Raw genomic sequence first — 15,399 nt, 5'->3', positions numbered from 1 at the left:
TCTGGTGCTTAGAGATATAGAGTCAAAGGGATGCAAATCTACCCACTTCCTTCCTCCCCTCCCCCATCTGCAAACACAGATAGCCCCAGGCCAGTCCCAGGCCTTTCTATATGCAGAACCAGTGACAGGAGTTACGCACCATTCTCCCGCTGTAACAAACGGCTCCCTCCCTAACAAGCTGCGAGCATCGCTCTCACTGGGCTGCATGTATGAAGCTGTGTGATTGGTTTGGTATGGTAATAACAATTCGGGAATGGTGTGCTGGCTGCCTCCCCCCTTTGCATGTGGATCTCTCTGCTTCCCTTCCCCGCTCACCTTTTGTGGGTATGAGTGTGTATGTGTGTGTGTGTGTGTGTGTGTGTGTGTGTGTGTGTGTGTGTGTGTGTGTGTGTGTGTGTGTGTGTGTGTGTGTGTGTGTGTGTGTGTGTGTGTGTGTGTGTGTATTTCTGTATATGTGTGATTGTGGCCTGTTGGCTCCAGGCTTATTACTTTAAGTTGTCTCCAGCCCCAGCACTAATCCCTGTCTTCTTCAGGGAGGGATAACAATAATACAACAAGATCCAGAGGTACTAATGAAATCCTATCAGGTTTCTGAGTCTGAATGTCAGCGAAAGAGATAGAGAGGAGACGGAGAGTGTATGAGGTATTGATTGAATAGAGACCAGAGCACAGAGAGGAATAAAGGGGAAAGTGAGGAGGAAGAAAGAAAGTCAAGGAAGTGTAGTCATGAAGAGAGAAAATAGTTGACACACAAGTGAATATACAAGAGAAAGAGCGAGGTTTGAGGAGGAACATGGTCAAAATAATCAGAGAGAGTGAAAGGAAGAAGAGAGCGGAGAGGATTTATGCCAAAAGAAGAGATTAAGAGTGGCTGCGAAAGTTTGGTATGAGTGGAGACAGAATGTTTTCTTTTTGGTGACTGAGCATGCGGCAGGTAAAACACATCAGCCCTGACTTGAATAGGTTTCAGACCCAGACCAATTCTCCCTCTGCGTCTCCGCCAGACCCACCATTCGCCCCTGGGATTGAATTAGGCCTGCCCCATTATACAGTTGCCATGGGGATCCTGACACCTCCACTGACGAAGTGAGAGCCACGCAAGGCTGAGTTGCTGATCAGAATGTGTGTGTATGTATGTGTGTGTGTGTGTGTGTGTGTGTGTAGGTATCACTCACAATGTGTGGTACAGTGGGCGGCTGTGGCTTGGTGGCAGAGTGGGTCGTCCTCTGTTCGAGAGATTGGTGGTTCGATCCCCATCTCCCCCCGGTCCACATGTCGAAGTGTCCTTGGGCAAGACACTGAACCCCGAATTGCTCCCCGTGCTGCGCATGGGTGTGTAAATGTGGTGTGAATGGTTAGACCAGATTAGATGGTATGTAGATGTCCACTGCCATCAGTGTGAATGTCTGTGTGAATGGGTGAATGTGACAGACACTGTGAAGCGCCTTGAGTAGTCAGATGACTAGAAAGGCGCTATATAAGTACAAGTCCATTTACCATTACCATTTACCATTTACAATGTATGCACAAGTTGAATTAATTGGTGCCTTTTACTAATCTGTGCTTGATTTTTATCTATAATCCCTGTTTTTTTTCAAGTTTTTCTTTTATATCAAACTTATATATTTATACAATTTCCCCCTGGGATTATTAAAGTATTTCTGATTCTGATTCTGATTCTACATGTTACATCATATTTCAAAAAAGTCAACTTTCCATGAGAAGAAATGCTACGTTTGATGACGCATTTTTCAAATTAACCAAATTGTTTTTTAAATTGGGTATTTAACTTAAAAAGTAGTTTCCTCCAATAAAGGAACACTTAGTCCTTCAGTTTATCTAAGAACCAATCCATCACTAAATGTTTTCAGGGGACAGCACCAGAAAAATACTCCCAATACTAGAGTAAAATCCACAAACAAATACCTAATCAGTTACAAAGAAACAGCAGGACAGTTGGATATATTTTATGTCTTCTTCTCCCTCTCGACACTGTTCCTATAACACTAAGTACCATGTAGACATAAAGAAAACTACACGGTCAAATTGTCATCGAGGAAACAAGGTTGACTTGTTGCTTTCCAGTCTCTAAAGCTGTATATATAGTTGTGTTAGTTTTTTTTCCACTTGGGGGCAGAACTCTCCAACAAGCTGAACAATGAGATGGCGCTACGTGTTTATATGGATAACGTGTTGGCAAACTGTTGCCTGTTAATACATGAACCAGACAGAGAGCAACATTAGCATTAATTTGGAATATTGTTTTCAGGCCATGTAACTTAAACATTCACTCTCCTTATCCATTTTAGCTCTGGTCTGGTCTCCACCAACTCCTTAGGGAATTATCTGGCTCTCTATCTGCTAAATGCTGCACTGTGTTCACCAGGTAGTCGCTAGCTCTGTCAGTCTGCCATTTGCTGCTGGGCAGGTAGCACACAGTGGGTTTATGAGAGCATCCTCCACCTGGAAACTGGGTCAGTAAAGTCACATCGGGTAAAACTAATAATGAGCGGAAAAGTGCTGAAAAATACTTCATATAGAGCTGAGGGGAACTGCAGAGTTGGATGACAATAATCTGTAGGTTCATCGCTACAATCAGCCTTTTTACATTAGAAGTGCTCATTTGTCCCATTCGTATGAAAATGTTGATTCGTGCAACTTTAACAATCAGATTTCTGGCTAACATATCCATGGTCAACTTAGTTTGTACTGAGGGATAAAGCAGTTAGCATACTAGTACTAATTGTTTTAGGAGTTTACTGTACATCCAAAAAGTGTGACACAAGAAGAGTCATTTCAGTCCCTAAATTTATCTGGTGTGACTTTCCACCTCTTTTCAACGCCTATCCATTTTGTAGATTAGGGAGGACACTGCACATATTTTTTCACTTTTTATTGCTTCATGAAATTATTCATGTGTTTACTTGTTTCTCAAGTTTTACTTGTGTCCCCTGAGAAAACCAACGCTACAGAGACCCCGGTTACCCACTCTCTCTCTCTCTCTCTCTCTCTCTCTCGCTCACACACACACACACACAAACACACACACACACACACACACACACACACACACACACACACACACACACACACACACACACACACACACACACACACACACACACAACACACACACACACACACACACACACACACACACACACACACACACAAACATAAACAATTCGATAGATACTGAAATCGAATACCTTGTCCATCTCCTCACACTGGAATTTTGTCACCAACACAGTTCTAATGGATGACCAGAGAAAGGATGCCACCCACAGCACCATCTGGCTAATGCCCCGTCCTCTGCTTATGAATTACGCTAAATTGTGCCCAAGAGAGAGAAGCCACATGTTCATTATGAAAGCTGCAGGGGTATTAGAGATCCCCTGAGTCGCACCAAACGAGCTGCGTGTCACAGGACGGCGTGACACACAACACGGTGCCATGAAGGGGAAAAAAAAGATACAACCTTCTCCAGATTTAATAGGATGTATTCATCAGGCAGCCTTGACTGAGTTCTGACAGGGTTAGTTTTCTATTGTGTCAACTATGCTGTCAGAGCTGAAAATGTTTGCTAAGTCGTGCAGTTTCACGATCCTTATCCTTATCCTTGTCAAGGAGCCGTTGTTGGACAAAATCAAGAGAAACTACACAGATGGATGTCACCCCCAACATCAAGTGACACCTGGATCTCAATTGAAACACGGTAGCCATTTTGTGGCAAAATGCTTACAACTGCAGCCTGTGTACGTGAACCACCATTAGGCATCTTTATCTGTGTCTCTAGACCATCATGACACCAGCCTAACAGCGTCTGTCAGTCCCTGCAAAACCCCCTCTGGTACCATAAAAGCCCGGGCCCCCTCAGTAAAAGAGCCGAGGCTGGATAACCCAGTGGGGACCCATAGGAAGGTATAGAGAGAAATAAAATGCTCTGCTGTGTTTTCTCATTTTTTTTTATGCCACCACGGAATGTGCCATGCATTGCCATGCAGGCAGATGGGGGAGGTGGAGGTGGAAATAAAACATGCATGAGTCGCCTGCAGCCCAGGAAAATAATTACTGTCATTTAGCAGACATGTAGAGGAGAGCAGCGCAGCCCAGTCTGCCCACAGTATACCGCCACACCGCCTGCATACCGATGAACTGGAGGGAAAACAGAAAGGGAGGGATGCGCTGAGTGGGAGAGAGTTGGTACAATGTTTCCTTTTTTTGACGGTAATAGATGCCGTAGTTTATTTTGGGGATGTTTTCATCTGTCACTCACAGCTGACAGAATCCTTCAACTGTTGCAATCACAAGATATTAAACAAAGACGCTTTCATCTGTCTCTCCTCTCCCAGGAACACAGCACCATACATTATGGAGCTCTTCTCTGGGACCCGTTGTCTCAAAGGACACAGGAGGTACAGTATATTTCTCCAAAGATCAGTGAACAAGATTTGCCATGTGCCTTGGCTGAGGCTAAATCATGTGCACATTCTCTCTCTTTTACCCTGTCACTTATCTGTTCTCTCTCCTTCTCCTCTTTTTCCTCTACATCTGTCCATCTCCTTCCTTTTGTCTCCTTCCTTCCCTTTCCTTTGCCTGCCGTCAGACCACAGCACAAATTTATAGAAGGTGGAGGGATGCCAGTAGAGGTCAAATGCGTGAGCGGCTCCCCGTCTGCATCCCATATCATTCTTTATGGCTGATCTAGTAGCGGAGCCTTCATTACCCTGAATTATACGCTGCGATTATTACCTCTCCCCGCGGCCCATGCAGGACGGCCATGGCCTTATCATCTTATCATCTTACCCAGGAGGAATGTAATGCAGGGACTCTTGATATACAGCGCAACATCTGCCTTCAACATGACTCCACTAAGGATCTTTGAACTTTACATCCAGAGTATAAGATGTATGTGGTGTATGACCGGGATCACAGGCTTATTTGTGGAGAGCTATAATGTGCGACAGAGGCATATTGTTTGATGGGGGTTTAGGCATTCCATGTAGCTTTATATATTCTGTGCAATTAATTACTGAATTTCTTGTATCTTTAACTAAAGCAGAAATCCACCATGGTTTGTTCCATGCCCTGTAACTCAGTCGGTCTGCTTTCCAGAAGTTCCACCACACCTCAAATCACAAGTGTCTCCAGTGTGATTAAGCCCACATTTTGCAAAAATATTTTCCTTTTGGCCCCTCTGATGCAGCTGCTTCCACATGCTTATTTGTAGTCCTTTTTTCTCTTCTTCCCATCTGTTTTTGATGTTTGAGGGAAACCCAGCGATGACCCAACTGCAAAGAAATCTGGTTACTAAACTAAAGACTCGCCCTCATTTTCCCAGATTTTTGATGTAATTGGTACAAATTAGATCCTGAAATACAGAGAGTAAAAATCACTTAGGCTGTTGTTGTTGCTCCTTCTCTCGCCAACACACCTCCTTTACACATGTTTATTACCACAACTGAGGTGCCAGTGTGAGGCTGGATAATCTGGGAAATCAGCGGGAGTTCAGATAGCAACAAGCTTTGGCAGTCTTGATATATACTGTACTTTTTTCACGACTCATTTTCGAGTGGGCACACTGAGGAAATCTGCGCTGTACCGTGGTGTATATATCGATGTAGGCACTGAGGGGGGTAGCAGACAAGGGCTGGATGACACATGCAGTGCAGAAGGCCTCATCATCCCAGCTATGAGTCGGAAATTTCTCAGGGAGTTTGCAAAAGTTTTACCTTACATATTTCTTCATGTAATATCAGACACACAGAATCAAATGCCTTTGTTCTTAGTCAAACCACATTGGTACCAAATGCACAACAGGTGGAGCTGAGGGTGCAGTTATATTGCTTTTTCCACCTGAAAATGTGTCATCAGCTAGTGGTGTAAGTAGTATTAAAGCCCTTTTTTGAATAAATATAGCAGCATTATGTAGAAATTCTCCATGACAAGCAAAAGTATAAGCCAAGTAAAAGTCTTTTTTTTATATTATTTTGTGGGCCCCATTTATATCAATTGCTAAATAATAGAAACAGCTCTCAGTGTAATCCTATAAAATCCAACAGCTTCACAAACTGCAGCCTCCAAATTGATGATCCACACCTCTATAAAACAAGAAACAAAACAGAACCCTAAGGAAGGTATGATTTCTTGCAGGACTGTTGTGTTAGATTAGCTCAGCTTTAGATATGTATTTAATAAACTGAAAACTGCGGAGCTATTTTCTTAAGAAGTACAAGATTTCCCTCTGTAAAGAAATAGCATATAAAGTAGAATAAATGTGAAATACTGACAGTAAAGGCAGGGCAAAACAATTTTCTTTATGTAGCACATTTCATTACAAGTATAAGTTCAATGTGCTTTATATAAAGGTGTATTAGCAACCACTAACATCTACCCACCTGAAGGTAGTTAGAACCCACAGACGACACCCAAATGATTCAAATTGATGCAGCAGAGGCTGACATATTCTGGCTTTTACTGTAATCATTTGTATAACTGTCCATAAACACTGGATCCCACAACATGCACAATCAATATCCATGCTCTAGCTATTGCTAGAAACACCCAGACTAGCAGTTTGTCAAAAGTCTAGCCACGTAAGATAAGATCCATCCAGTCCATACAGGCCCATCGACAACTACTTTAACCTAAGACTAGCCAGTTAAGCTCCCCCCCAGACTCTCTGTTAATCTCAGAGACAGGCCGAATGGCTGCTCGTTTCTGGTTCCACCACCACCTTCGCCAAATCCTGTCAAATCTTGAATATCCCCAGAGCAATACTTTGGGCATTCCTTTTCTATTGGAGACGCCTCCACCGCTTCCAGGCAGGGAATCGGACCACTTAATCAAGATTCACTGCCGCTCTTCTTTTCCAGCATAACTCACGTACATCACAATCATAAACACCCACACACCTTTCCTCATGAAGTTCTTTTGGGGACACTTCAACCCGTCACCCCCTCATCCCAACATCCATTAAGTCCTCCATCCCTCGACTCTCATCCCTCCTACATCATCATGGCTCTCCACCAACAAGATACATTAGACTGTTCTTAACCCACATCTTTGTTGGTGTGGTCTTTTTTGGTGAAATTAAGTTTTATAATTAAGTTCGGTGACAAGGACCACGCTTCAAACACATCATATTTCCACACATAAGTATTTAAGCACAACTCATCTGTTCTCTTCCCCTTCGCCTCCGTTTTTGAATCCCTCCCCTCAAAATCCCCTTTTTTTCTTCTATCTCTCTCATCTCCATTGGGGGCACTTTGACTTAGTGCACGATGAGACGGTTCCCCCTCTCTAAGTCTCAACCCCCTAAGTTCACCCCGTGTTCCCTCCATCAGTGACACAAGTCCACCATCCATCCATCCCTTCATCCCCATGTCCCTTCATCCCATGAGCCTCAACATGTCTCCCTCGTCACCCACTGACCCCAACATCCATTTCTCCCTCTATCCCTTCATCCCCCGACCCTCATCCCTCCCTCCAAACCCTTACCCCATCCCTCCTTCATCATCATGGCTCTCCACCTATTCCAACTATTCTTAACCTATATCTATGTGGGCTTGGTCCTTGTTACCGAAAATGTGCATTAAAGTACTAATGCATGATCCAGCATTGGTGAACACGATGTGCAGACTGAAAGTGAACACAGCAGATGGCCACATAGCACAAACAGATCATCCTAAGCCACGAGCTCCATCAATAGGCACAATTACAGAACTTGTTGTGCTGTATCATGACCTAAGAGTAAGTACAGACTCAGCAGGGGGGTTGTAGACAGGATTTGGATGACACACACACATGCAGACACACACACCGCTTCCTGAGTGTGCTGCTATATCAGGCAGCCAGGCAGGGAGTCAGGGAGCAGTAACAGGGCTATTAGGACTCCCAGGGACCCTATCGATCTCCTCATTGATCCCCCCCTGCCTAGGCTAGGCCAGACAACTGCGAGGGTTTATACAGCTACTACAGGGAAGAGCCGTGAAACACTACAGCCAAGAGCACATGTAACACCAGAGGATGGCCATGAACAGAGAGGTAAGAAAGCCATTTAAAGGAAGAGAGAGAGAGAATCAGTGAGTGGAAGTTTGAAAAAGTTTCCTTCCCCCCACCTTCTACCTTTTGCTTCCCCTTCTCTCTCACTTTCCCTCCTTCCTTTCTTTTCTTTATGAACTTTCAAGACCACTTTTTCTTTCAACATGCATGGCTCACATTTGAGATATCTCTTTTATCTTCAACGGCATCTCCAAAATGATAAAATTACACCATGACTTGTGTGTGTGTAAATGGTTTTTTACAGTATAAAGATGTTATCCAACACTTGGAGCTGAGGAGATTTATAATCTGTGACCAAAAAATGGGTAATAATCTTAACCACAATCCCCAGTGAAATAGAGCATCATTGTTATCAAAACCAGAAAGGCTGGAACCTTCACCCTGCCTCCAAATGGATCGCATTAGAGTTACATATGTGACTGAAAGACTGACAAATACTTTTACACCACACGATGCACCCACTGGACCTGCTGTGGTAGAAGAAATTCAGAGCTTTAGTAATATATCTTATTTCCTAATTAAATTGTTTTTACCAAGCAATGCTGCAGGGCCTTTGCTCTCTAGCCGCTGGCACTGGTGAAAGAAAATAATGCAATATCGCCCCCACTGGACCTCTAATGATACTGCTGCTGCAAAAGACTACTGTACATACTGTATGTATCAGACTGACTCATGTTTCTACTACATGATCATCTAAACAATCTAATAATTGATATCCACCTACCTGTGTGTGTCTTCTTTACAGCTTTAGCAACCATAATGAACTGTATAGTGAACTTGCGTACTGCTGAGTGTGCAGTCTGACTCTGACATGTATTAATGGCAGAAGGGGTGGCAGGTCCTCATCAGAGTCCAGCTGATTAATAACTGGCCTTTCACTCCTTCCCACACTAACTAATGGCTGTCTCACTCTGTCTATAATTATCACTCAATAATGAGGTCTAAAAGAAGGTGTGTGTGTGTGTGTGTGTGTGTGTGTGTGTGTGTGTGTGTGTGTGTGTGTGTGTGTGTGTGTGTGTGTGTGTGTGTGTGTGTGTGTGTGTGTGTGTGTGTGTGTGTGTGTGCATGTGTGTGCAGGACAGAGCTTAAGATGGAGTTTTACAGAGTGTATGTGTATAATATTAAATGTTTACACGTGCACAAATATCCTGCAGTGATGGAATAAAACTTTTATTCTAATACTTTACTAAGTGCAAAATTGAGGCACTATTTTCATATACTTCTACAACAATACAGAGGGTTATTATACTTTGTACTATAATTATTTGACAGTTATAAAAAAGTAGAATAAGCTCCACCTGGACCGACTGCAGCAGTAAAATGGTACTTTGATATCAATACATCAGCAATAATACAATAATATGTAGTTATACACTCTGGTGACATTTTCTTTCTGCATAATGACTACTTCCGATACTTTGAGTACATAAGTTACATTCATTACAGGAACATTACTTATAATGGGGTATCTTTACATTGCAGTTTTGCTTATTTTACTTAAAGGATCTGAATGTGTTGGATTATAGAGAAATTATATTATAATCATTATTTTTGAATCACTTTTTATTACCACTTTTCATTAAGCCAACTGTAGAGAGCTGACATTAAAAATAAGAGGAGAGAGAGTGGGTGATAAATGTTCAACAAAGGTATGTAATACTGTATGGTTTACGTTCTTGTAATTTGGTAGAACACATTCGATGAATGAATTGAATGTGTGGAAAACAGTCACTGTAATCTTCTAGCTACTGTGTGGAGCAGCTGTAAAGCTCTAATAATACCAGAGATAACGACAACTAATCTCTTAATGATAGACACTTATAATGAGGCTGTAGTGACTGGTTATGAGGGCCCCTACCTGCAGTGTGCAAACGTGTGCATATTAGACCACCAACAGCTCCCTGTAATGTGACCACAAAGGCCCCAAATCACATACATATAGTAATGTTAAATGAACAAAACAAGGCTCCAGGGGAATGGAGGAAAAGCACTTTGAAATAGGATTTCTCACCTACAGTGGATGTGTTATAATGACACAGACAATGAAATCCCCATGAGCAATAATACAGTCCCTGATGAAAATTACAGGCACAGGTGAACTATTGTTTCTGATTATATGCTGACTATCTGCTTTATACTGTACGTGCAGCACATTGCAGTGTCATTCTCCTGTTTTATTTGCTCTTACAGGTCAGATCATTTGTGCTATCAGTCCAAGTGAAGTACCTACGCTGTTGAAAGTACCGAATTCACCGTCATCAGACAGGACTGAATGTACAGCCACAAAGATTAAGTGCCACTATAAATAGTCATTACTTGGTAATTCCTGCCAATTAAGAAGCTAATACTGTATCATACGTGGGCATCAGACACAGGGGTGTGTTAACCTGTCCAAAAGCATCGCTGTGGTGCAATATCTAGATACTACCCAAGCTGAGCTCAGAGGATTAACTCAATACTGATAACACTGATAAGGTTCATAAAACCATTACACTCTCAGAGTGCCAATAAGAGCTCTGATGACTGCTGAATTCACATTCCACAAGTGTTGAGGGTGTGTGCATAGATTTTCATTCATAAACTATTCAAAATAGCCTACTCATATGGAAGTGTCATTAAATGATGACTTATGATGAAGCTGACCTACAGTTTATTGATAGTACACAGCCTTAGGCCAAGAAAAGAGAAAGTGTAAATAAAGTAATTTCCCTAATACAATTCTGAAGATAAATCCAACTACATGTACATTCATCTTCTAGAGTACATTTTATAAATACTACATGAATGATAAAGATAAAGCTAATGTTTGCTTGTTTCTGCACTGCTATGCTGTCCAAGTGGGAACCAATTTCAAGATTCACAAAAACATGTTTATGAAAAAATGTCCTCCGTTCTCCACTGTGCCGTGTCACAGAAAAATGTTGTGCAATACTGTAACATTTTATCAGCACAGATTGTCTCACACTGTGGGCTCATTGCCAGCAGCTGGAAGTGATGAGTAGCATCCATTAAATGAAACATGTTTTTACTTACATGGACATGAACACACCATTTGCTTAAATATAATAAAATGTTATGACATTGTTGCTTTTTAAAAAAAAGTTAGAATGAGGTAATAATCGGTAAAACAATCTGAACTAAAAATGGAGGTCCTGCTGTAAAATGTTCAGGAGCCGTTTGTAATACTGCTTGTTACAGTGCACTATCTGGTAATGAAGTTGGCTTGAATCAAACATTTAAATCTATCAACATAATTGAATGACTTAAACATAATAAATAATTTCCTTCTTGTTTGCAGCATCATAGATATATTTAGTATCAGATGTACAAAAACAGTAAATATGCTAATGGGGCCGAACACGAAATTTGTTGGAGTGGTTAAACTTAAAAATAAAATACAGTAATGGATCATGGTGCAGGGTTGCTAAACCGAACATGTTGTATTTCATCAGGCTTACATAATATAATTTTTATATAAATTTAGCCTGTCAAGGCAAAGATGTAAGGAAATATGTGCAAATGGTCAGATATCACAGAAAACAACAAATATCACACGGTCCTTTGGGTTTTTTTACATATATAATTCAGTTGTTGTTGTACTTACTTTATTATCATAGAGTCACTTTACCTTCAAGTTAGCAAGTGAGTGCATCATGTAGTAATGTGCTTTTTCAACGTTTTTTTTACCCCCTTACATAACTTTGTTGCTGTCTTTTAATGTTTAACTACAACCCTGGAATAACATAGAGAACAATTTAAAGCTTACCTCATTTTTAATCTTTACGGTGATTATATTATTTTTTATTTACATCCTATTTCACTTAAAGCTTGTTTTTATTATTTTACTTATTTGGCTTTGTATTATCTTTACTTTTTAGAACCCTTTATTTTAAAATATATGTTCCTCATTTGTATTTTTTGATGACTAGTATTTTATGATTTATTTTTTTACTTGGCTATATTGTAAATTAGTTCTCTACCTCAGCATATTTCTGAGTTAAAATAAAGGTTGAATGAATGAAGGTCTGTCAAATTACTTCAGAAATCCAGACCATTTTTAGACAATCTAAACAATATGTTGTGACCTGGTTCAGGCTATGTCCATCCTGTTGCTTAATCAACTATCAGCCTGTGTTAATATACAACTGAGGAGGCAGGAACATCCAGTCGCCTCCCCTTATGTCTGAAGAGGCAAAAACATTTTCACACACTCACACACCTTCAACTGCAGCCACACTGTTGGAACTTGGTGAGAGGATTTATGTATGTTTAGGCAACTATAAAAGAGAGATCAATCCACAAGACTCCTTAAATACCTCCTGTCTGATGCTAGTATCTCTCTCCATCAGAGAAAAGTGAAAAAAGAAGATAATAAAGAAACCACAAGTGAGTTAAAATGATCATAAATCTGAAGAAGCAGCTGTGGTCCCTGGCCCGAATGGTCCTGCCTGGTGTGGGATTTGCGTCGACTTGCGTTGGAGCCTACCTGGTGTCTGTGCAGACTGTATACCAGTACACTTTGACGGTCATCCCTGCCTACATCATGATTATGTTCGGCATCTTGGCTGTGCTCACTGGAGTTTTCTGGACCATCTGCCACAGCATGAAGAGCAAAATGTACCAGAGAGGAGCCCAGGAACAGAACATCCAGGTATATACTATTGAAAGGTAAGACCACTTGTGACCAAAGATACACTTCAAAAAGAGAACTCATAAAAACCTGCCTCTTGATTTGTATTTGAACTGAATTACGGGCAACCTTTACAGGAAAACATGTAAAGACATCAAACATTTTTGGGAAAATTAAAAAACATTGAAGCAATTTCTTCCCATGTAATTGAGTTACTAGTGTAAAATCAGAACAATAACTATTAATAAAAATATCAACTAATTATGTAAAGTTAGTCTTCCTCTCCAGAAGAATGGATGCTTTGTGCTCTACAGGTCAAAAATCAACACAAATAGAATTTCTGACACACTGTTTGTTCGCTATGTATCCCATATATCTTTTCAACCATTATTCTATGTCTAGGGCTGTCTAGGCGTTTCTAACACTCACCCTAGACACTCTTCTACTCTGGTTCATTTATTCACTTTTTTTTATCTGTTGATTAATGAGCTCTGATCTGTAAAATGAACAATTAAAACTCAACTAAGCTAAACTAAACTAAACTAAACAAAACCAATGCCCCTGATTTTCCTCTGCAGGCCAAGCTCCTTCCCTCCAACGTACGATGAGTCCCATAGCAGCCAGGAGAGTCCTGACACAGTCCCAGAGTTTGTTGTCGTGGTTGACGGGGTGGATGTGGTGATGAGCCTCGCTCCCCCTCTGTACAGCCAGGACAGCTCGGACGCTCCAGACTGTACATGGAGCTGGGAGCAGCCTCCTCGGTACAGTCAGGTGGAGCGTATTCAGCAGGGTGAGACAGATGAAGAGGAACAGAGGGAGACCTTGTCCAGACACTGAAGGGAAGAAATGTTTTTTGCCTAACTGGCTGAGAGAAAAGCAGGACTGGATATTGTAGAAAGACATTAATTCCTGAACTAAAAGAGAAATTTCCAGAAGAATTTAGACTGCTATTCTACCAAGTGACGGATCACAAAGATGTGTTGACATCACTTTTGTGCCATGAATCTCCACCCAGTGCTCAACCTCCGAACTCTCTGTGCTGACCCTGTAGTATGGTAACAGACCTGTTATTTAGATATTTAAAGAGGTTAAACTGTGGTTTTGTGTTGAAGTTGCTCAAATGTTTTTTGTCTCTGGATTCCTAAAGTAAGGATGAGCTGCATGTTTAGAGTTTGATGGTGTGACAAATAACCGAAGACAGTATTAATCCAGTTGGATCTGTGGATGTCTGAATTTACAAACAGCACTTACTTTTAGCTGCACTGTGGCTCCAATTTGTACTCCATTAACAGTTAGTACAGGAGTGAATGATGCTACCTATGTTCCAGGGTGATCTGTGTTATGGAGTAAAATATCAATTTGCCAAAGCTGTAAGCCTACTGTGTTGCTATACTGTACGGTTGTGTTCAAAATGTTTCTTTATTAATATACAGCCAACCTCATTCTCATAAATGAGTCTTTAAAAGTAAATCTTCTTATCAGGCAGCCTGATATAGGTCAAAAGTAAATCAAACCAAGGTATAATTTTATTTTTTAAACAACTGAGTTGACTCCTGTATATTTATAGGCTGATCCTAATAAAAATTACCTTTCTTAATTGCACAGCCATAATAATTTAAACGACAGCATTTTAGACCCATATCGGCCACTACAGTGTCCTATAAGTTAGATATGTTTATTTATTTAATTGTATGCAGCATTCATTTTACCAGAAAAATCCCATGAGCTTGGACACTTTTTAGGGAAACTTGGCCAATATGGCAGCATAAATCATTCTAGGGTTATCAGGCTACAATTAAATCAATGATTTAAATTTTTTTTGCAGACTATTCTAAGATGCTGGAACAGACAACAGGTATGGGTCTTGTGATCTGAGCTAATGATTGCAAAATGGACTTTGTGAAATAACTTTGTACTTGTATAATGGAAGTTTACCCAGAAACTTGTGAGGCAGTTTGTGTTGAATTGTGTACACTGTGTTTGACGTCATGAGATGTCCTCACAAACAGTTTTAATAGATTATGGCTCCTCTTCTTTCAAGCACACCCTGACAGCTCAGTTAAAAAGTTCACCACCATAAAGACACTAGTGGAGCAACAATGTTCTGTGACTTTGCAGCTTGTTCGTGTTCATGCACAATAGTACTTTAAAGCAATGAATCTATCCAATCATGCCCAGACGTACTAGACACTTGTCTCTGACCCATGCACAATTTCAACTAAAGCGTAAAACACCTTCTTAGCGACACATTCAAAGGTGATAAACTGGCATTGATCCTCATCCAGCCTCAGAAATAACCCCTGACATTATAAAACAGTTGGATGGGGCAATAACCTGTAATGGCTGACAGGTAATGTCTGGCTGAATGAGTGAAGGCATCCTTGCGGATATCCACTGGCATATCCTCAACTCATAATGACAGCAATCAGTATGTTTATGAGTTCCTGCTCTCTGCATCTCATTCAGGCCGTGTAAAGATCAACCCTCTTCATTTCTTATCTCAACACAACAGCTTTAACACATTACACACTCAGTTCAGGAGCAGGTGTCGTGCTCGACAAATAAAAAGCCTACTTTTCCTCAAGGATGTTCAATCCCCACGTTATATAGCATCAGCACAACATGGTGCTCTTAATTCTGAAGAATATGTTTAATTAAAATCCCATAATGCCTTAGGGCAACATATCTCATGCTGATAACTGTTT

At 40.9% G+C, this 15,399-nt stretch overlaps 1 protein-coding gene across 1 annotated transcript; it reads left to right on the top strand.

Annotated features, from left to right (window-relative positions):
- Nucleotides 1-12,460: 12,460 nt before the first annotated feature.
- LOC310945953 (uncharacterized protein) lies at nucleotides 12,461-13,531 on the top strand (the record flags this gene model as incomplete). The annotated part of the gene is made up of 2 exons (XM_083912216.1): nucleotides 12,461-12,732; nucleotides 13,273-13,531. The coding sequence occupies 2 exons, from the start codon at nucleotides 12,461-12,463 to the stop codon at nucleotides 13,529-13,531; spliced, it is 531 nt and encodes a 176-aa protein (XP_083768342.1).
- Nucleotides 13,532-15,399: the final 1,868 nt, after the last annotated feature.

The sequence above is a fragment of the Echiichthys vipera genome (assembly GCF_963691815.1).
Source record: "Echiichthys vipera genome assembly, chromosome: 4".
NCBI classification, from domain to species: domain Eukaryota; kingdom Metazoa; phylum Chordata; class Actinopteri; order Perciformes; family Trachinidae; genus Echiichthys; species Echiichthys vipera.
This window is presented reverse-complemented; position numbering and strand designations above follow the sequence as displayed.